Consider the following 22,778-nt stretch of genomic DNA (forward strand, 5'->3'; position numbering starts at 1 on the left):
TAAAAGAAAATTGAAAAAATTTTTCCAAAGAATATGCACAAATGGCCAATAAGCACACTAAATGACGCTCATGTCATCAACCATTGAGGAAATGTAAATCAAAAGCACTCTGGAGGTGCCAGGGTGCTCAGTAGGTTAAGTGGCTGACTTTGGCTCAGGTCATGATCCCAGGGGGAGCCTGCTTCTCCCTCTCCCTCTGCCCCTCCCCCTGTTTGCATCCACAGATGCAGTCTCTCAAGTAAAATCTTGTAAAAAAAAAAAAAAAAAGCACTATGAAATACTACTTCACACCCACGAGAATGGGTATAATTAAAAAAAAAACCCAATAACAACAGTCAACAAGGATGTGGAGAAAGTGGAACCCTCATACATTGCTGATGGGAATGTAAAATGGTACAGTCATTTTGGAAAAGCCTGGCACTTCCTCAAACAGTTCAAAATGGTTACCATATGACTCAGCCATCTCTTTCCTAGGCATATATCCAAGAGAACTGAAAGCATATTCACAAAAAACTTTTCCATAGATGCTCATAGCATCATAATTCATAATAGCCAAGAGGCAGAAACAACACAAAAGTCCATCATCTGTGAATGGATAAACAAAATGAAGAGTAAGTGCATTTACCTGGCTTTACAAGGCCTGACTTTGGTTCCTTCTTATATCGAGATGACTGGATGCTTCCTTCACCAACCATTCCAATTGTGCATTTCTTCCTGGAAAAGTCTTCATCACTTCCAGGGCAAAAGCCAACAGGGCTGTTTCCAGTATCTGAGGGTGTCTTCACTGGAGACACTGACTGGCTACTGGGACAGCCTGTGTCATCTGGAAAATAGGAATCAATAAGTGTTTAATCAGGAGGAGGAAATCAATGATGGCAAAGAGAAGCCATTCAGTGAGCCATACACACGTGCACTCACACACATGTACTCTGCTTATGAGGACCTGGGTTAACTTCTGTGGATGCCTCTCCTTTTATTTTCCATATTTTGGCCAATTATGTTAAGAAAACATCAGCTATCATAAATCATATTTTAAGGCAAAATCTTCTAAGCTTTTTGGACCATAAATATTTCTGTAACATTTACGTTGTCAATGCTTAAAGGTTTGTCCATTTTAACACAGGTAGTGTATTTTGGGTCAAACCTGTCCATAGATTTTTTTTTGATGCGGTTAGTAATAAAAAGTTCACTACAGCAACTCAGGGGCATTGCAACTCTTCAGAGTTGTTTGTATAAGCAAAAAATTTACTTGAGTATTATTGACCACACCCAGTTTTTGAACACTTGGCCTATCAACTGGTTAATCAAATTTAATAGAATAGGTAAGAGATCTGGGTTTTGGAGTTCAAGGGGACAGAACAAATGTGATCCCACCCATTTTATTAGCATACATACCATACCCATCCCAAAATATATCAATCCAATATCTTGTTACCTGGGATAAACTGGTAAAATGAAAATGATACACAAATTTGAAACACCCCTTAAGGGAATCCCTGGGTGGCTCAGTGGTTTAGTGTCTGCTTTCTGCCCAGGGTGTGATCCTGGAGTCCCGGGGTTGAGTCCCACATTGGGCTCCCTGCATGGAGCCTGCTTCTCCCTTTGCCTGTGTCTCTGCCTCTATCTCTGTGTCTCTCATGAGTAAATAAATAAAATCTTAAAAAAACAAAAAAAGACAAAACACCCCTTAACTTTCAAGTTGTAGATTATTACTAGGATCATTACTGTAAGCTAATAATATGTGTAATATATGAAGTGACCTGTGTAGATGCTTATCGGGCAAACAGGTAAGCCATACTGCTGACTCCTATAAATGCTTTCCATAATTATTAAATATTTATGATGGTTGGTTAATTCATTTATACTTTGATGAGGAGAACTGTATGGGAATTTAAAGTAAATCAATATTACTTAAAAGTATGTCCAAATAGCCAATTAGTGGTAAATATTCATTACTAAGTATTTTGATGGCAGAGCTACTTTAGTAACTCATTAGACAAAAAAACAAAAAAACAAAAAACGATAGAGACTTTTAGTACTAACAACTTTAGGACTATTATGCTTTTATGAATATTAAAGGAACAAAAATAATTTGCCCCCTGTGAAAGGCTCTCTTAAATTTTCACATCTTTAATCAAGACAGAAACAGAACTAGGCATCAATAAAATATATTGGTTGCCTGAATTAAGATGACTAGAATTTATCTAAGATATCACTGCTTTCGCTTCATTTTTGGCTTTTATTTCAGATTTTATTATGAAATAGCCCAGTTTCTGGAACAAAGTGAACTTGGCACTGGTAAAATGAATCATTTCTCGCAATCTTTTTTTTTTTTTTTAAACTTTTGGACATATTAGTATACACAGGACCTCAATGGTCCATTTCTGGAAGTGAGTGGATTTTAGTGCACTGTTCATGCCTTCTGCCTTTGCTGCTCTTTTACAAGTGCCTTGTTTTTTACCAAACTCCGGAAGAAACTTTGGCCATGAATGACAGTGATGCGAGCCCCTCCTGGCTGCTACTGCTCAGCTCTTTCATCACGTACTGGCCGTGCCTTTCTCTGACATTAGCATGTCCCATGCTTCCATCAAAAGAAATCCCAGCTCCTGCCTAAAGGTGCAAAGCTGCTAATTACTCAAATGGATTCCAGCACTTTTACAAGGCTCAACAGGCCTGCACATTGCTTCAGGAGGTCCTCCTTCTTGATTCTGATCCCAAAGCAGATAAACCCAAGCAAATGAAGTCTAATCATTCGAAATTACCCATTGCCTTTAAAATTATTTCCTTATGAGTCACTTCCATAAATTACTTCTTTTTAAAGAGAGATGGCCCCGATAAATAAAAACCCATGCTTCAGATTCACTAAACTAAAAAGCAAAAATTTTTTTTTTTTTGGAAAATGCTCAGACTCAAGGGGACAAAATCAAACAATTTCCAGTATTGAGTAACACTGTCAAGATTATAATTTATGTAAATAAAAAATGTTTTCTTGGTTCTATTATCATTTTGCCCAAGTTAAATAAGGATTACGTATAAGCCATATTTTCAGTGCTAATGATGTCAAGAATTAAGTGCTAGGGTCTGGTTAGAAATTGGGACCTGAGGGGCATCTGGGTGGCTCAGTTGTTGAGTGTCTGTCTGCCTTTGGACCTGGGATTAAGTCCCATCAGGCTGCCCGCAGGGAGCCTCTTTTTCCTTCTGCCTATGTCTCTGGTTGTCTCCCTGCGTCTCTCATGAATAAATAAATTAAATTAAAAAAATATCGGGACCTGAAATTATTTAGAATAGTGGCAGTTTAAGGAAGGCAGTGGCAACTTTTTTTTACCTGGAATGTGTCATCAAAATTTACAGTTAGTATCTCCAGGGGAAGGGATTGAGAAGATGAAGACCTAAATAAATCTTTAACTATAGGTACCTCGTACAGCATCAGAATCACTACAGAAACTAGTGTTCACCCAACATTTCTTAACTGTCTAGTACTGTGCTTCATATTGAGGGAGAAATAATGGGAATACAGACATGATCTTTCATTGGTTAAACAAAGTGTTGGCACCGAACCAGCCTACCGGCATTATACCCAGCCCCCATATCAATGGCCCTCATAAATCAGCAAAAGGAGTTGGGTAAATATCACTTAAACAACATTCCTATAAACCAGCAAGCCTGTTAAGGCAAATCCATACGTAAGAAAATCGGTAACTTACCAGAAAAGTTTGGGATATTCTCTTGTTATGTCTGATGAGATCAACACTAACAAAGGAAAATAGTTTTGGAAAGGGCGGGGTCATTGATTTTCCTTTTCAAAAATTTTATTTAAATTCAATTCACCAACATATAGTATGAATGAACACCCAGTGTTCATCTCACCATGTGCCCTCCTTAATGCCCATCACCCATTTACCCCATGCCCCCACCCACAGCCATTATTTTTCCTATTAGAGGGAACAGACTTTCAGGTATGCAAAAGGAAGACCTGAGCAAAGGCAACAAAGGTTCATGTACCAGGGAGTCATCCGCTAGCCTGTGACACCTGAGGTATTTTTCTCTGTGCAGCACTGAAAAGGTGGTTCTTTTTTCAACAAGTCTTAATTTAAGACTCCTTTTCTCCTTTCCTTCCCCTTCCTTTCTCTTCCTCCTCCTCTGTAACTGCAGGGTCAGAGTTGGAAGCAGATTGCTAGTCCAGGTGAAAGTAATACTCCTTCCCAAAATTGTATGTAAAATATTCTCCGTTGACATTTACTCCGAGATTCTAAGACTGAAGTCAAGTTGATACTCTTGGTTATTCATGTCTAATCTTACTCTGTGCCAAACTACATGTGGATCAAGCACATATTACAGAGATTTATTTATTAAACCCACTTTGGTTAAACCCTTCGAGTATGCCCTCTGTTTTCCTGCTGCTACTAGCTAAATTTGTCCTTTGGAACCCATGGGTTTATAACCGCAATATTTACAATTATGGCTTTTATTAGTTGTGTTAGTACAACGAAATTATCAATGACAAAAAATTCTAGTACAACACCATGAGGAAACTATTTCAAGGCAGGAAATGACAGAAATCCTGAATGACCTATCCAAAACGTGTGGAGTGTTTCAAATTTCCAGAAAAATGCCTGAGAAAAACAAAAACATTTCAGCCTGGTCTTGGCATAGGAAAGCTTTACTGCAAGCCTTTAGGAAGAGCATGTAGAAGATTGTCAGTCTCTGGGGAGGGAGGAGTTTTTATATAAATGTGTGCGTGTGTGTGTGTGTGTGTATATATATATATATATATATATACACACACGAACACATATACACATACACACACACTCTACATAATTGAGCTCTTTTTTTCCATAATTGAGCTCTTATACTTCTTCATTATTTATGGTAAATATAACTTCATTTAAAAAAAACATAAAACAGGACCACGTTTCATGTTTACACATTGTGATCCATCTGAAAATATAGGATGACTTCCTTCTGGGGTCAATAATTTTAAATCTCACTTAAATGGGCCCAGGATGGTTCCTGGTGGAACAGGGGTAAAAGTGACCCTTATCAAGGCTACTTTTGATCACCATCTGTAGGGAAGGAGACTAATTCACATTTCTTCTTTGATCTATGCTAAGGAATAGGTCATTTTGTTCCTGCTGTTCGTTTGCTTGGAATCTGTCAGCATACAGGATTAAGCATATACAAAGAATCCTCACAGATCCAGAAGTCCCAGAAGTCATGATCCACCCAGAGTGCTGTTAAGAAACGTACCTACTAAATAGTTTCCAAATCGTTGTTTAGGGGGGAAAAAAATGTTAAGGTCTGTAAGGACAGATGGGAGAAACAGGCATCTATTATAATTTTGTAGCCTGGAGGTTGTTAAAAAAAATGTTTTTAAATCTATTTTTCCTCTCTCTTTACATTACAAGCTCTTTGAGAATATGGGATATGGTTAATAATTGCACAACTGGTCTACTTATAATTCTGGAAAAAGGTGTAAGTATCTTCTAAAATAGTTTGTGTCTTATTTTAAATTTACTAAAGGAATTTGATAAATTAAAGGAAATCTGTTGGGGTTGTTAAAATTTTAACTTAAACTTTGACATTATAAAAGCAATAATTCTTAATGCAGAGAATCTAGATAAGATGCAGAAGAGTACACAGAAGGAAAGTAAAAATAAACAGAAAAGTTTCCTATAACTGTTGTACCCTGTAGAAATACTGAACAATTTGGTCTATTTCTTATTGATCTTTTAATTATGCGTATGGTTTACTTGCTCACTTGCTTTTTCTTTTTGCTTTGTTTCAACATATAGTATATTCAGTTTCATTATTCTGATTTCTGAACACTTTCCCCTGGAACTTGTTAGGCTATAAAGAAAGAAGCTATTAAAGACAGGTGCTGATACAAAAAGGCCCACACTGGTCAAAAATGGAATAATCTGAGCATCAGAAAGAACAAATAATTAATGCAATTGACTGATAGCCATTGGATACACAAACAAAATTTCTGTGAGTGCATAGTCATATAAAAAAATAAAACTAAAGAGAGAAAGTAAGATCCTTTCCACCTAAAAGAATCCCAACCTACTAGAAATCATTGGCAGTGACCCAGGGACCAATTTTTTGTATTGAAATTTCGCAATTAGAAGGAAAGAACAAACTAGCATAAATCCTGATTTAAAAACCATTTCTATACAAACTATATTTCAGTATAACTGAAATCCCTCATTGATACTGGGAAGTCCTTCCTTAGAGAAGCATCTGGTTAATGAAAATAGATGAAATGATTGAAACAGAAAGTTACTATTTTGTAATTATTTCTTTTTATTTTTAAGGTTTTATTTATTTATTCATGAGAGACACACACACACACACACACACACACACACACACAGAGAGAGAGAGAGAGAGGCGCAGAGACACAGGCAGAGGGAGAAGCAGGCTCCATGCAGGGAGCCTGACATGGGACTCGGTCCTGGGACTTCAGGATCAGGCCCTGGACTTGAAGGCGGCGCTAAACAACTGAGCCACCCAGGCTGCCCTATTTTGTAATTATTTCTAATGAAATAATTGATTTAAATAACACACATAACGGATGAAACCATCAGACAATAGTCTGATGGAGAATTTACAGTGAAAGGATCAGGACTTGCCCATCTGTACCCATTTTTAGCATCACCAATGTTGGGCAAACAGACATTATCTACCTTCTGAAGGGATGCCAGATAAACACACAGCATTCCCCATGAGGTGTTCTTGCTCTGAAAATTTCCCCTGCATCTAACAAAGCTTTAAAGCTATTGTCCACCATATAAAATATATGGAGAACAGAGAGTAATGAGTCAAATCAGGGGCTGGCAAGCTGCAACCCGCAGGCGAATTCTGCTTGCTGCCTGCTTTTGTAAATAGAATGTTATTGGAACACAGCCATGCTGAATCCTTTAGATATTGTCTACTGTGGCTTTCAAGCTACAATGGCAGAGTTGAATAATTGTGCCACAGATCATCTGGCTAGCAAAGTCATAAATATTTACTATTTTGTTCTTTACAGAAAAAGTTTGCTGGCCTCCAGGTTAAATGCTATAAGGAAGCTAACAGATACCTTTAAGACAACTGATGCTATTTCAATGTTCTCTATCATACTAAAGAATTATGTTAATTGTTTAGTAATGAAAATAGCACTATGATTATGTAAGAAAATGTCCGTTTTTTAAAGAAATGCATGCTGAGGTGCATATGTAGGCATGATGAAATGACATGAGGTCTGGAGATTTGCCTATAAAATGCTTCAGCAAAGTAAAAAAAAGAAAAACGGAATATGTGTAACAAACGTGACAATATTTTGCTATTAATCTGGACAAAGTAGATAAGCAAAGTATATGGGGACTCATTGTAATATTCTGTTTTTAAATATGTTTTTAAAAGTCCCAAATGTTTTATTTAATTTCTCAAAAAAACATTATTTTAAACAAGTAATTATTTAAAATAGATATAAACATATCACTTAAAAAATCAATTCCATTTGCAGCGGTTTTTAGGTTATTTCCAATTTTGTCACTATTATTGAAATTGCTTTAATAACACATTATGAAAATAAATCTTTCGGGCCACCTGGGTGGCTCTGTCAGTTAAGTGCCCAACCCTTGGTTTAAGCTCAGGTCATGATCTCAGGGTTGTGAGATGGAGCCCATGTTGGGTTCACATGCTGGGCATGAAGCCTGCTTAAGATTCTCTCCCCCTCCCTCTCCTTTTGCCCCTCTTCCTTCTCACAGGCATGCAATTTCTCTCCCTCTCTCTAAAATAAATAAATAAATAAATCTTTGGTCAATTTTTTTTATTATCTCATGGAATGTACATCCAAAGTGGAATTACTAAGCCTTCAAAGAATTTTGAGACAACTTAAATTCTCATTATTGAATCGGAGTATCCCACTTATAAAAATGCCACCATTATTGAATACTATTGGTTTATATTTTTGCCAAGTAAATAATGAATAATTTGTTTTTGATGTTTTAGTTTGCACATATTTAATTTAGTGAGGCACAATGTCTTTCATATGTTTGCTGGCCCTTTTTACAATTCTATGAATTATTAGTTTGACTTTTTCTACTAACTGTTAGGATTTCTTATGGATCTGTAAGGAATCCTTATTTATGAAAAGCATTAGCCCTTTGTTGTATTTCATTGAGTTTATTGTTTGTTTTTAATTTATTATGTTTTAACATTCAAACCTCTTTCTCTTTTTAGTTGTCAAATCTCTCCATATTTTCCTTTGCGATTTCTTCCAATCTTTTAATACTTAGAATATCCTTCTTCACTCCAAAATCAATCAAATATTTACTTATACTTTCTTCTAGATATTTAGTTTAATTTTTCATTCAAATGTAATCCACTTAGAGCTCATTTTAAAATGCAGTGTGAGGTTAGATGTTAACTTTATTATTATCATTTAAGAAAAATTTTAGGAAATCTATTCTTTCCACATTACTTTGCAATGCTTTTTTGACAAAATTTTGAAAGCAATGAATAATTTTTGCAAAGTGAATATATATATGCTTTTGTGTATATATACATTTAAAATCCACATCTTAAAGGATTAAGATTGCCCAAAGTGTGTGTGTGTGTGCGTGTGTGTGTATTACATAATTTCCTGATATTTAATTGAAGTGCCTACCAACCACTGTTATCAAACTTCTGGTGGCAATTATGATGACCAAGTCTCTACTTCAACATCCTTGTACCAATTACATACAAGAATAAAACACTAGGTTCTAAAGATTACAAATAAAATATTTCTTCAAAGTCCAAGAAACATTTCTACAACTTCTGGTTCATTTTTGAATTAGATCGCAGAGCTCATTTGTTTTCCAAAATGCTGAACTAAACAATTCCAGAAGATGTACTTAAAAATAACATCAGGCAGAAGAAAATGTGGTTTTGCCATAATGTCTTGAAACATTCCATTATGGCTCGATGCTGTTCAATGTTCAGTTGCATCATATGGAGGACAAAATCACTGCTATTCTAAGGAAACACTACTTTAAACTACAGGGAAATCTAGCTGATTGTCACGAATGACCGAGACTATTTAATTCATCCATCCAACAAATATTTATTACCTACTATGTGCCAAACACTGCTATGGGTGTTTGTACTCTTCCTGTGCCAGCAATACTGTCATTTCTCAAGACAGTCTGATGGAGACATAAAATGTCATAGCCTAAACTCATGGTTAATCTGAACCCTGTGAAATTCTTACCACAAACCATTCAAATGCACTGAAAGGATGGAGATAAGACACAAAAAGTGATATTTATTAAGTAGCTATCACATAACACTGATTTTTTTTATAACACTGATTTTTAATAATATTTTATAGGTAGGACAAATGAGGCTAGAGAGGTTAAAGATTCCACAGTCACACTGCTACCAAGTAAGGGACTCAAGATTCAAACTCAGGTTTGCCTGCCTCTAAAGTCCTTGCTTTTTTCCACCACTAAAGGCTAGTTTCTTTCTAAATTTTTCTACCTATGTTTGTTCCAAGAGGAAACAGCAGCAATTCTGGGAAGGCCCAAATTAAAAACAGACAAAAGGAAGCTGTTAGAAAGAAGCCATCCCATAATAAACAGGCCACAAAAATTTGAGGCAAGAAATTCTAGCTGGTTCTAGTTTTCCAATATTCTTGCTTCAACACAGTAACCATATAATGTTTGCCATTCAGATAATTTTGCATTCTAGGTTTGGAACAGGAAAATTTGAACTTCTCATCCTTTACCTAATTTTAGCATCTTTTTGGAGTGGGAATTCACAAGTGACTTTGCTTCAGTATTATTCAATGTGACACTACCCAATACAATAGTCAATGCTAAAGTTCAAGAATCCTATCCATTCGTCCATCCACCTACCCATCCACTCACCCATCCATCTACCCATCCAAGTCTTTCCACAAATAGCTACTGATTTCCTATTATGTGCCAGGTAGCCTTCTAGATATTAGTGATGTTATGATGATCAAGACTCTCTAAGAGCCTTGTCATGAAGAAGTTTATGTTCTAGTGGTGGAAAGAGACAGTAAAAAAAATAATTACATAGAGAAGATATTTGATTGTGATGTACTGTTAATGAAACAAATTGTGTGATATCATACAGACTAAATAGGTGGGGTGGGTGGGAAGTTATGTCATTTGACATGTTGTCATGGAAGGCCCTGAAGAGGTCATTCTAGCTGAGACAAAAAAAAAAAATGATCATGGAAAAGGAAGGGGAAAGAACTCCAGGTGGAGGGAACAACAATGGAGTTTGTGCACCAAGGAAACTGGAAGGAGGTTGGGCAGGTTGAGAGGGAGAGAAGGCTGATGAAAGACTGAAGGGACGCAATAGCCTGAGCATGCACAGGAGCACAGGACCATAGACCAGGAACCCCAAATTTATGTTAAATGCGATGGAAGCCATAATATGCATTAAGCAGATGACAACAATTTGGCTTGTGGAGGACACCCTGTAGTAATTATAATATACCTGGCTAATACCTGCAGAGTGCCTACTAAGTACCTGGCATGTTCGAAACACTTAATACAAGTCTTAATTAACAGTCTAATATCCCTTGGAGACAGGCACTAGTATCATCCTGCTTTGCAGAGGGCATATAAAACTAGTACTAGCATTTATGCCACCAGCCTGAAGTTGTAGTCAGTAAGTGGTAGAACCATGATAAGAATCCAAACAGGCTAAGTCCAAAGCCTCCTTCTTAACCACTATGCTGTGGTTTAGGAATGAATGAGCTGAAGCAAATAAATGTGTGAAGGCCCTGGCCCTGGTGGAAATCAGAGATGACAGTGGTTTGACTAGGTGGTAGCAGGGAAAATTTTGAAGAGAGTAGATGGATTTGGAATATTTTGGGAAAAATAATCCAAAGTATTTAACTCATGATAATGAAAAATAGGGAGAGATCAAAGATGTCTTCAAAGTTTTTCACATAAGCAACAGGTACATGGTGGTCATATCTGAGTGAGAGAAAAATGGGTTTATGAGTGTGTAGGGGCTGAAACCAAGAATTCTGTTTCTGAGGGGCACCTGAGTATCTCAGTCAGTTAAGTGTCCGATTCTTGATTTCGGCTCAGGTCATGATCTCAGGGTTATAAGATCAAGCCCTGTATCAGGCTCTGTGCTGAGGGTGGAGTCTCCTTGAGATTTTCTCTCTCTCTCTCTGTCCTTTCCCTACCTCATGCTCTCTTTCTTTAAAAAAAAAAATATATATATCTGTTTTTGATATGTTAAATTTGAAGCACAAATTAACCATGACCTTGAAGATATCAAGTAGGCAGCTGTATATGAGAGACTGAAGCTAAGCGGACAGGCTGGGAACATCACCAACCTACAGGTGAGAAATTTAAAGATGGATACCCTTGGGGAGGGCAGGAGGAGAAGAGGGCATTGTGACACTATGAGGACAGGGAGACAGGGGAGCCAGCAATGATGCCCAAGGAGTGACTAGAGAGGCAGGAGGAACTTCAGAGGATTGGGACCACAGAAGCTAAGGAGGAAAATCCTCCCTAAGGGAAAGGTTTGTTCAATTGTGTTGAGTGCTTCTGAGAAGTCAAGGAAAATGAGGGCAGAAGAGAGAAAGATCTGCCAGCATGGTCACCCACACACTTGACAAGGGCAAATCATGGAGTTCTGCTGTGAAGAGAAGCAGAGAATTATGATGGCAGGCACAAGGAGATGAGGAGTCAAAGCAGCTTATTTGCTTTTAAGGATGTGTATACTCAAGCAAGTGCATGTGTGAGCTGATGAAAATGAGCTGGGGAAGGAATGCAAATGAAGCACTTCCACCAAGACTTGTCACCTACATCTATAAAAATGGAGAGTGGAGTAATTATTTAATGAATGTCTCTCTGGTTTCTTGGAGACAAAATAATTGTCTCACATGTAAACATTCCCAGGATTTCTGAGCTATTTTGGAGCTTCGAGTGCTCTCATACGTCATTCTGGTGCAGCCCTAGGCAGGAGAGGAAGACGAAGCAAAAGGAGGCAAGTCTCCATTTCTTCATAGGACTCGAGCTGTACTGGAAACAAAGGCCTGACTCTACTTGGTTTTTTCCAAGCAGCAAGTTGTTTGATTTGTGTGAGCAGCCAGAGGAGAAGAAATTTGGAGAGGAAAACATCTTGGTCCAACTACATAGTTAATGTAGTGTGAGGAATGAATCTATGGAGTTCTGGTGAGGGAGTAGCTGGTGTGGAAACTGAGGAACCAGGGTGGCTATGTCACTGCCCTAAGACAGGTGCATCTGACGAGGGGTGTGGGGAAGGAATCTGCCCCTCAGGCTTCCATTTCTTTTGCCAGGTCCTTTGTAGGGTTATGATCTTTCCAAAATAGGCATATTACTAATACATCTGACCTTCCCTCTCCTTAGCAATAAAAGTTTATTTGCAGTTTCTAGGCTATGCCTTCTTAAAGACTCGGTTATTTATTTTTTTAAGGTTCCTTGGTGGGAGAAGTTGGAGAGAGGGAGATGGAAGGAGAACTGGAAGGATCAGAAGGAAAGAGAAGAGAGAGCCAGACACACAGACCAAGAAGTTATCTTATAATCTCTTGAAAACTTTATAACAAGGATACTCCAAGCCACTCTATGAACACCTGAATTATAGTTAGCTGTCTTGTAGCAATGTAAAGATTTTTCCCTTCTATTTTTCTCACATTGAAAATCTGAACATAGTGATAGTCAAGAAGGAGTAAGGGATACAAATGGAAGAAAGTTATGGAAAAAACAATACTCTTAGAGTTCCTGCAATTGCTACATTTGAGTTTTTTCTATTTGAAAAAAAATTGTTTTAGATGATATATGTGTATCACGGTATTTACTTTGGAACAGAGAAAGAAGAGAATTATGCTCATATAACAGTCTACTTCCAGTGATATTCATAAAATACATTCCAAATTTTGAAGGTTAGCCCCACGGACAAAACGCCCATCTACAGAAGAATGACTGAATAAATGATAGCCCTCTCTAGAGTGGGATATGTGGTGTCATGACAATGAATGAGGGGACTTCTCTGTGCTGACAAGCAATGACAGGTACAGGTACTGCCTGGATACACATTCCTGGACGGCAAGAGTTCTGTCAGTAACTCTGTCCATCACTCTAGATCAGCTTCTGGGATAGTGCCTTGCCCACAACAGATGTTCAATAAATATTCACTTAACAAATAAATAGAAAGGATCACCAATCAATACAGCATGATCTCACTTTGGCAAAAAGCAAAACAAAATAAAACCTATAAATGTGATTACATCCACTCAATGTGTTTGCATATTTTTACTTCTGAGTTTAAAAAATACAATAATTAGCATTAGGGTCCATGGACTCAAGAATTCTGAGGGTTAGGTTAGTGTCTGTGGGGAAGGCTAACTGTAAGGGCACCCACACAAAAGACAGGATAAAGACTGAGCCAGCCAGGAAAAAGGAAGGCCCAGGAAAATTCACACTGAGCAGGAAAAAGCCTATAGGATGAGTTTCTGAAGGGAGAGGGGGTGAGTGTTGGATGAGGCTATATGCAGAGCACTGGTATGCACTGGGAAGCTTGGTTCGGGCTCCCTAAAAAGAGGGAGAGCAGTCATTCAGACCTACAAATATAGAGAACATTGTGGCCAGAGGGGAGACAAGGGGAAAGAGAAGGGAAAAATAGGTGAAGGGGAGTGGGAACCAGAGGTTGCCAGTTATGAAATGAATAAGTCACAGGAATAAAAGATACAGCACAGGGAACAGAGTCAATAGGATGATGCATAGGGACACCTGTGAGCATAGCATAAGGTACAAAGTTGTTGAGGTAACTCAACAGATTTAAAAACCAGCTTGGTCATGTGGTATGACAGAGGAAACCCTAATGTGGAATGTATCCTTCTGCTACCTACTCTGACCTGTAAATATACTTACCTATATTCACATCCAGCCTTTCTTTTCTTCCTAACATGTCTTCTCGGGTTCACCCCCAGTCTTATTACAAAGTTAATACTTTTCTGTTCTCTCTCAATCCATCTCTGTGTCTCTCTCGCGCTCGCATTAATAATTATTAATACATACATATATATATATATATATATCTCCCTGTGTGTTTTTGTCTATTTCCCCTCAGCCTAGAAAACTTATCAAAATGCCGGTTATTTGATAAACACTGTCTTTACTACAAATGCAACACTTCTTTTTATTCTATTTACTCTTTCCTATGCCAGTTAAACTTGTTTTAAAAAGTTGTCTACACTCTATTTGTCACCTTCCATTCATATCTTGGCCTGATGCAGTTTGGATCCATCTCCATGATCTTCTGGAATTATTTCTGTCTAAGAACACTGATAACCTAGTGCATTTATCCTTGAACACTTTTTAGTGCACCCCTTCCTTAATTTCACTGTGACATCAGAAACTGCTGACTAGTTTCTTCTCAAAACTCTTCCATTAGAATTAGAGACACTGTCAGCCCAGGCTCTCCTCCTTCCTCTCTGAACTCTTCCTTGGTTGCCTTAATTTCCTTTTTTTTTTTTTTTTTTTTGTCTACTCTTGCTTTACCTCAGAGATCTGGCCTTAGGCCTCTCATCTTTCTCCATGCCCTGCCCTCAGGTAAGGCATACTATCAACTCCATGGACTTCAGCTACCAACATCTCTGACTTCTCTTTGGAGCTCCAGATCTTTCCCTTTATCTCAAATGCAACAATGGTTCATCTGAATTTGTTAACCTGACTCATTGTCCTCCCCAGTCCTGCTGCTCCATTTGTGTTCATCCAGAGGAAAATGAGATATAACACTTTCCTGCCCCTTCCACTTGCAATTGGCAACTACGACCCACATGTTTTAGCCCCCAAATCCTCTTATATATCATGTTATCAGTCTTTAACTAGACTGCCACAATGGCCTTCAAACCAGGCAGGCTCCTTACCATCATTCCTGCTTCCTTCCATCTACTGACCAACACATAATCAGAAAGATTTTTCTAAATCATAAATCTAGTCATAATTCTTTCCTGCTGAAAACCCTTCCATGACTGCAGTATCTTTAGGAATTATAAAATGGCAGCCCATGAGCCACATTCAGCTGTTTATGCATGGAACTGAGCTAGCAGTTAGTCAAATACCTGAATTTTTAGAATTTTGAATATCGTTAGAAGAGGCACATGCTGTCCAGTTCTAGAGTCCCCTTTATTGTCATCTGTTCAGGTGGCCCCACTCTCTATACTACTATTCTAGTTTCTGTATAGATCCTTGATCTCATGAATCAGGTTAGCACAGCATATAAAACCTTTCCTGATCTGACCTGGCCCACCTTTCAATCTCATTTTGTGCTTTTAACTCAGGTCTGTGATGCCAAGGCTCTTGGTGTCAGTTTATCCACTGCACTGCACTAATTAACGTTACTTCTTTGAGTCCTTGGGTTTATGAAATGTGAGACCAATGTGGATAATAAATGGAGCAAGAAACTCAAATTATAAGGAGGAAGTGTGTGTAGAGTGGGTGTAGGCAAAGGGGACAGGGAAACAAAACAAGTGAGTAAAGGTAGTTGTGTGAGAATTCTATCTAAAGATGTGTTATCCCACTTATTTTCTGGCACCAGGGTTAAGGCAGTAATTGATTTTTCATTCTCTGTGTTTTATTCATTATCATTGCTTCAGCACAATTCTGATCCTCAGTAGGCATTTAATAAATGCTTACTGGATACTACATTTTTTTGTGGAATCTTGCAAAAAATGGTGAATATCCTGTTACTCCTAGGTTAGTTTCTCTTTTTCTCTTTCAATGAATCCACTGGGTATTCACCAACAGTGTACCCAGTATACCTACTTTCAGTATATCCCGAATCATCCTAATACCAAAGAAAGTAAATGCAAAAGAGTTAGAAGTATGCTAGAGATGGTAAATCTAGAGAGGACTATTTGGGAAAATAAAGGAAGAAAATGCTTTCTCCTCCCCCTGTACCTGTCTACTATTTGGACACAAGTTACACCAATAATGTAGATATAAGGAATATTAATGCTAAGACTAATGACACGGGAATTGTAAAAACAGAGTGAGAAGCTATCATTTCCAGGGAATGCAGAGGCATTTTTCTTGCCGCATGCCATGAGTTTAGTGTGTCTGGCCATCAGTTCTGTCATCTTTGATCTTTCTTCATTTTGTGAAGCCACTGGGGTAGGCTCCTCACATCCCTCATCCAAAATTCCCAAACCCACACAGACCACAAAGGACTGAACCTCAGACTTCATGAGGTATAAGAGTCATCTGGAAAGCCAAAAAAAAAAAAAAAAAAAAAAAAAAACCAACAACCACACAACAGATTCCTGGGTCCTCCCATTGTGTGATAATATGTTAGGGTGGGGCCAAAGCCCCAAGTATTAAACAAGTTTTCCTGAGGATTCAAAAGTAGACAAAACCATTCTCTGAAATTGAGAAACAATTCATTGTTTCTCATTGTTCTAAAACATTGTTTTAGAAGAATGTTAGTATTTTAGTACATAAAAGATTTTCATGTTAAGAACCATAATTTGCTCTTAGGCACGGTGCAATTTCATCATGATTACCATTCATTGTCCCTACTGCTATGTATTTCTTTTATTAGATGGCAAAAAAAAATTTTGCTCTTGCCCTCCTAACTGCAGTCACTATATCCTCAAAGAAATACTGCCCAGGTACCCTTCATTTGTAACCTATATCTTTATTTATTTTTTATTTTTTTGTAACCTATATCTTTAGATACTTATTTCTGCAGCTGAGGCAGCTAAGCACTTGAAATCTCTATTATGCAATAGTGCCTGGGTCCCCTAATCATTAAAATGATACTAAAGTCTTAGGGTCTTTGTTTTTTTTCGTCACAGCAGGTTGGCAGTCATTCAATTTTAATGTAATTCAGTATTATAGCTCACTTCAGTTGAAGCAGTCACCTCCATCCTGATTATTGGGTTCAAAGGTTTACTCTATCCAGATGCCAAGTTTCCTCAACTGGACAAAAGCAAAGCAGAAATATTTCTGTTTGACAAAGCCTGGCAAATTTCTGGAGGTACTGTCATGTCATAGCAGGGCACTCATCAGGTTGTAATTTGCCTTAATTGTCCTTCCCACAAACAGCAGCAATGATTACCTCTAGGTCACTGGCGCTCAAAGAAGGATTTCTTCCCAGCCACTGTAAAATCCAAAATACTCTCCACAAACACCTTACTCAGGACTCAACTGCAAAGAATCCTGGATTCTGACCATTTAGTGTACAGACCTGGCACATGTTTTTAACAGGTGAAATCACAAACTTGCCTACGTATCTATGTGTGTATATTCACAACATGGAAATAACTTCAAGAAATCAATGGTCTCCCATAAAACAACCAGGGTTCTCTACACATAATTTGTTCTACCTGCCATGCTTACAAGGCACCCCCAGGAGAACTAGAATAAAACCCAGAGATTCATCTGCCTTCCAGCTGCAAGGGGTAATTATTACCACAACTAAGCAAGGAGGAATGCACAGCATGCTGCTAACCACATCAGGTGACTGATGGAGGTGACTGGCTGACTTACCCGTGTCAGGGGCTTTTCCAAGAGTGGCTGGAGCCACAGTAGGGTGACAAACAGAATTCACTACCAATGAAGAAAGGGGAGGAAAATTGTCAGAGGCCTAGATTCAATGGGTCACACCCGAGACACAAATCACAAAGGTGAGTTTTATCAATTCATGGGCACGTTACGATGAAACAAGTTGCAGTGGGGTGGGGGGACAGAAAATGGGGTGATGTCATGCCAAACCACTGGATTAAAAAAACTATTTAAAAATAAAAGAGGGGGGACGCCTGGGTGGCTCAGTCATTTAAGTGTTCAACTCTTTGATTTCAGCTCAGGTCCCGATCTCGGAGATGTGGGGTTGAGCCCACATGTATTGGGCTCTGCATGCAGCATGGAGTCTGCTTGAGATTCTCTCTCTCTTTCCCTGTACCCTTCCTCCTTCTCTCTCTCTCAAATACATGAATAAATCTTAAAAAAAAAAAAGAGGGGACATGAAAGCAGATATTTTCTTTCTACTGACTATTACCTGTACTTCCTTCTGAATTCTTTTTTTTAAACTTCAGCTAATATTACTACGAATATATATTTTGCTTGCCATGCACACAAAATCGGGCCTGGCCTCCAATATCACATAAACTTAACTGTACCCAATTAAGGTCACAGTGACTAAGACTAAAAACAAACTGTAAAGAACAGACTCATCAGGAGAATGATATGGGAGTGCAAAACGTACGTGCTGATGAAGTGAACAAAATATATGCATATCTTCCAAGAAATTCTGTTAATAAGAAGCTATTAAAAGAAACGCTCTTTGGGGATACACCCCAAATGAATTGCAAAAGGTCACACACAACTCCTCTCTGAAATGAGATAGATACAACATACAAATTAGCATATAGAATATCAAGTCATTAAATGTTCCTTGTCAAGACTCCCTTGGGAAGATAAGGGGAAGGCAGTAGAGTGGGGGAAGGAATAGAGAGAGTAGGCAAAAATGGACAGGTCACTTTGAAAATACATGCTTTCTGGTCTATTAATTTCACAGATCAGTAAAATTAAAAGAAAAACATAAGGTAGATGTGGAAAACACACCAACATACAGTTAGTTGTCATTTATTTTGCTCAAGTTTAACCACCATCCACCATCATGACTTTTGTTATAATAAAATATAACATTATGAAAAACATAAATATGTAATATATAAAGGATAGGATATAATATATAAATATGTATAAATAAATGCAACATATTTATATAAATATGTATGTGTATATATGTATTGTATATGTATATATGTATATATATCATATTGTATATGTGTGTGCATATATATACACACATATATATATATATTCCTTATGTAATATATAAAGGATAGGGAAGCCAGACTCTCAAAATAAAGGATAATTCTTTGTATTAGGTAAATTTAATTTCATGTAAACTCACCACATCCTTTTTTAAAAAACCGAATATCTTAGAACATATGATGCTCTTCACAATTAATGCCTTTGACACAAATTTGGGGAAACAGTCCAGTTTGCAGTTCTGAAAATGTAGTTTTCAAATTACAGGGATCCCCCTAACTCTGCATGTCCCCTTTCACATTGGTGAATGTGATGATTTTTAAAGAACACAAGCTAAAACAGAATGATCACCATAAGGTTATGAAGCTGCAGCAGCAACAGACACCTCTAAATTAGTTTAGGTTAATCCTAGCAGAGGATGGCATTTTTCACATTTGCATGTACCTTGGTCTGTAACTTAAATGCCATGATTAAGCAGCCAACACACATTCTGGCCTCAGTGTTAAAGTGGCTGGATTAAAACCAGCTATTTCCCCCTGCTGGTAGACATGTTTTACATTCTCTACCTCAATGCCTGTAGCTTTAATGCTCCCCATAGAACCAAACCCATTTATTTCCCATCCACCAACTGACCTCCTAAAGCATCATTAACACGCCCCTAAAGGGGGCTCCCGTCAATTTTCGTCAGCGCAGCACTCAAAGCTGTTGTGGGGTAGGGGCATATCGGAGGAAAGGAAGGCAGAGAATCAAAGGGATGGACCCAAACCTTAGGGAAGCACCGACACAGAAAGATGAGGCCTAAGAAGAGAGGGAATCCTACCCGGAGGCAGGATGCAAGGCCAAAGATGGAAAGACCGGTTTATAGATGCCCATAATTAGATGCTTCTTTCACTCAATTCTCAGCTACTTAATGGCGGAAGGATCAATACCTGCTTTCGATTTTCATGTACAGCATTATGGCCTTAGTGGGAGATGGGTCTCCTGGGAAGGAGAAATCATCCAGGAATAGGTCTTGGAGAGAGTGAGTCATAACCAAAATTAGTAATTGTATTGGTTTGCCTAATGTATTTTCTAAAACATATGTAGAGTTTTTCTTTTGTTTCAACCATCCTTTTTTTTTTTTTTTTCCCCCAACACTACTCACCCTGAAGTCCATATTAGAGAAGATATCAGGGATAAATGTGTAATGGAGTTATGTAAACAAAGTGTCAGTTTGAAATGATATCCCCTGGGTTCACCCACACTCTGACAAAACAATGCCTGAGCTCCAAAATGGAGTTAAAGCAAGCAGCATTGCCTTCTGCAAACATGTTTCCAGGTTTTAGGTATCTTTGTGTTTTCTCCTTGCAAGAGTATCAAACAACCATCAGTGGGTCTTCATTTTAAGCTAGATTCATATAAACCAAATGGCAAGAAACAAGCTCTAAAATATATTTTGATAGAATTTTTTTTTTCCAGAATCAAGAGAGAGTCTGAGGCTTTACAGAGAAAAAAAAAAAAATGGCAGCATAGTATTTCCAATGTACAATTTACACATGGGATAGATTTCATGAAATTACGTTAAGAAATCCAAAGCTGCACTTAAAGGAACCCTGAAAAACATACTGGATACAAAAATAATGGAATATCGGAACCTGCTAAAATGGGGCATTAATCACGGCATCTTGATTCACATGTCCCTTCTCATACCTGTGCTAACCTCCTAATTACATTTTCCCTAAATAAGCTCTAAAGAATATCCACTATGAGACATTCTTCATTACTCACAAGACAGTCACTCTTTTAAATTTCATCCAATTTTCTGATACTTTCCAAAGAATGCAAGTTGTTCAAAGTCATGTCCTTTCATGGGTCATAACAGGTTCTGTTAAGTGATCATCAGGAGCTCTGAAGAGATTTGTGCCTTTACCAAATGTGTTCACAACTGTAAGGAAACTTCCTAAATCATGTGCTCAAACTGACATCCCTAGTTCATCTTTTTAAGAACCATCATTTACTAAGCATTTCTATCAGCCAGGCACTGTACTAGGGAGTACTTTCAGGTCATTCAACCTTACAGCAGCTCTATAAGGTAGGTGATGATTCCATTTTACAGATGTAATAACTGAGGCTTACGGAGGTTAAGCAACCTACCCAAGGTTATTCAGCTTCTAAAATGCTGCAAAGGTCAAGGATTCTGTCTCAGGTCTGGCAGATTACAAAGCTCATGTTTTTTCCCTCTAAACTACAAGGTCAGGCCGGCCCTGGGACATAAACCTCCTTGACCCTGACCTCATCTATTAGGAGTTGTTTCATCTTTGGGGATTCTATAATCAGATGTGCGCAGGCTTAGAAAGGTTGCTTGTATAAAAACGCAAGCTAATACATTTCCCAGATTTATTGAAGGAATAGTTTTTTAGAGTCATAGGAACAAAACTTAGAGGTCATGTAGTAAATTATAAACTAGAAGAACATCTAAAACAGGTGCAAATTTCCATTAGGGTTGAACCAAATGAACCTGCTGTATGTGAAGGTCAAAAGTGGTCAAAAAAGGTGCAACCTAGGACAATTCATCCTGATAACAGAAGTGTAGATGTAGGCTCTAAGGGGCACACTCCAGCCCATTCACAATGCACCAGCAGAGCACACACTTCTTGATTGTGTGTGGCTTCCATGGGTACTATACCTGAGCAGAAGCTATTGCTGCTAATGGTCCTCGCTGAGCGCCCAGAGCTGCTGGCGTTGAACTCTCTGCTCTCTTCCTCAGAGAAGGGAGACTCAGAGGCTGGGGACACTTTGTGCTGTTGCTGGGGCAGATGGGGCCGAAGAATCAAACGGGGAATTCGGCTTCGGGAAATCTCCTTCTCATGATGCTGCACTCTCTGCTCCTTCTCAAAATTGGACATTAAAAAGAAAACAATAGGAAACTTGTTTCCCCCTCTTAACTCTTGTTTGTTTCTTCTGGGCTGTCTATGAAATCACATTTCTGAATATTGAATCTTCATAGAGCAGTCCTTATCTCAGCTGCTTAAATGAGCACCAAAACTCTGCCACTGAGCTGATCTTTCCAATCTACTGAAGAGCATACTTGAGAATAGGTGTGTGTGCATGATGCGCGTGCATGCATACACACACACACACACACACACACACTCTTCCACCCATTAGCAGAAAAGCCATTCCATTCACCCATGCGATTCCTAACTCACCTTCCCACTCTGGGTTTTTCTATCACATTCAAGCTTCTACTTCTCTCAAAGGTTCTTTATTACTCACAGTACACTCCAGCTTGTTACTTGATTTCCTCTAGACTTCCATTTTGCTTTCCCTGAATTAGCTGTGACAATTTGATTTCTGCTTTCCAGTCTGCTCACAGAGCAGTCCCTATATACCTGGAACAATTCTTTCCCGATAGATCATGCAGACTTATCTTTCAAATCCCTCCTCTTCCGGCCAGGATCTTAATTATTCATTAATATCCTGGTACACAAGGCTTTTTGCCAACAGAAAAGCAAACAAAAATCCAATACCCTGTAAGATGGCTCCACCTTTAACATCATGTTTAGCTTTTGTTTTCCTTACAGGACACCCAGGAGAAGAGTGTTTTCTCTCTCTCTCGCCTTAAAAAACACAGAATTAAACACAGAGGGCGATGGCTTGGTTTTAAAACTGCATAAAAAGTATTATCTTGGCAAGGTTTTCCAATTTTTAAAGTGCTTTCCCAACCGTTATCGCATTTGATCTTTACAACCCCAACTTAAATCCCCATTTACAGATGAGGAAACTGAGTCTAAAAGCTTATGCAAGGAGGCATATCGTCTAGATGTAGAATGAGCCTTAAGCCCAGTGTTTTTCGGGGTCACCACCTCCCTGCCTTATTAAAATGGATTCCTAGGAGGAGCTCTTCGCAAAAAACTCACCGCTCCCTCCAACCTCTGCAATCCAAAAAGGCCTTTGGATTGGGTAACAAACAGT

The 22,778-nt window shown here is 38.3% G+C and overlaps 1 protein-coding gene across 8 annotated transcripts in view; it reads right to left on the reverse strand.

Annotated features, from left to right (window-relative positions):
• Positions 1 to 22,778, reverse strand: part of SYBU (syntabulin) — a 108,780-nt gene that overhangs the window by 46,433 nt on the left and 39,569 nt on the right. For 4 of the 8 annotated variants that reach the window (XM_072774266.1, XM_072774264.1, XM_072774265.1 and 1 more), the window contains 2 exons: positions 21,490 to 21,694; positions 626 to 823 (listed from right to left, as the gene is read on the reverse strand). In XM_072774266.1, the coding sequence (XP_072630367.1) occupies positions 626 to 823; positions 21,490 to 21,694 (403 nt within the window). Of the gene's footprint in view, positions 1 to 625; positions 824 to 21,489; positions 21,695 to 22,778 lie in introns of those variants that run through there. The other 4 variants (XM_072774269.1, XM_072774267.1, XM_072774268.1 and 1 more) reach the window with 2 other exon arrangements.

This window comes from Canis lupus, chromosome 14, assembly GCF_048164855.1.
Source record: "Canis lupus baileyi chromosome 14, mCanLup2.hap1, whole genome shotgun sequence".
Lineage (NCBI taxonomy): Eukaryota > Metazoa > Chordata > Mammalia > Carnivora > Canidae > Canis > Canis lupus.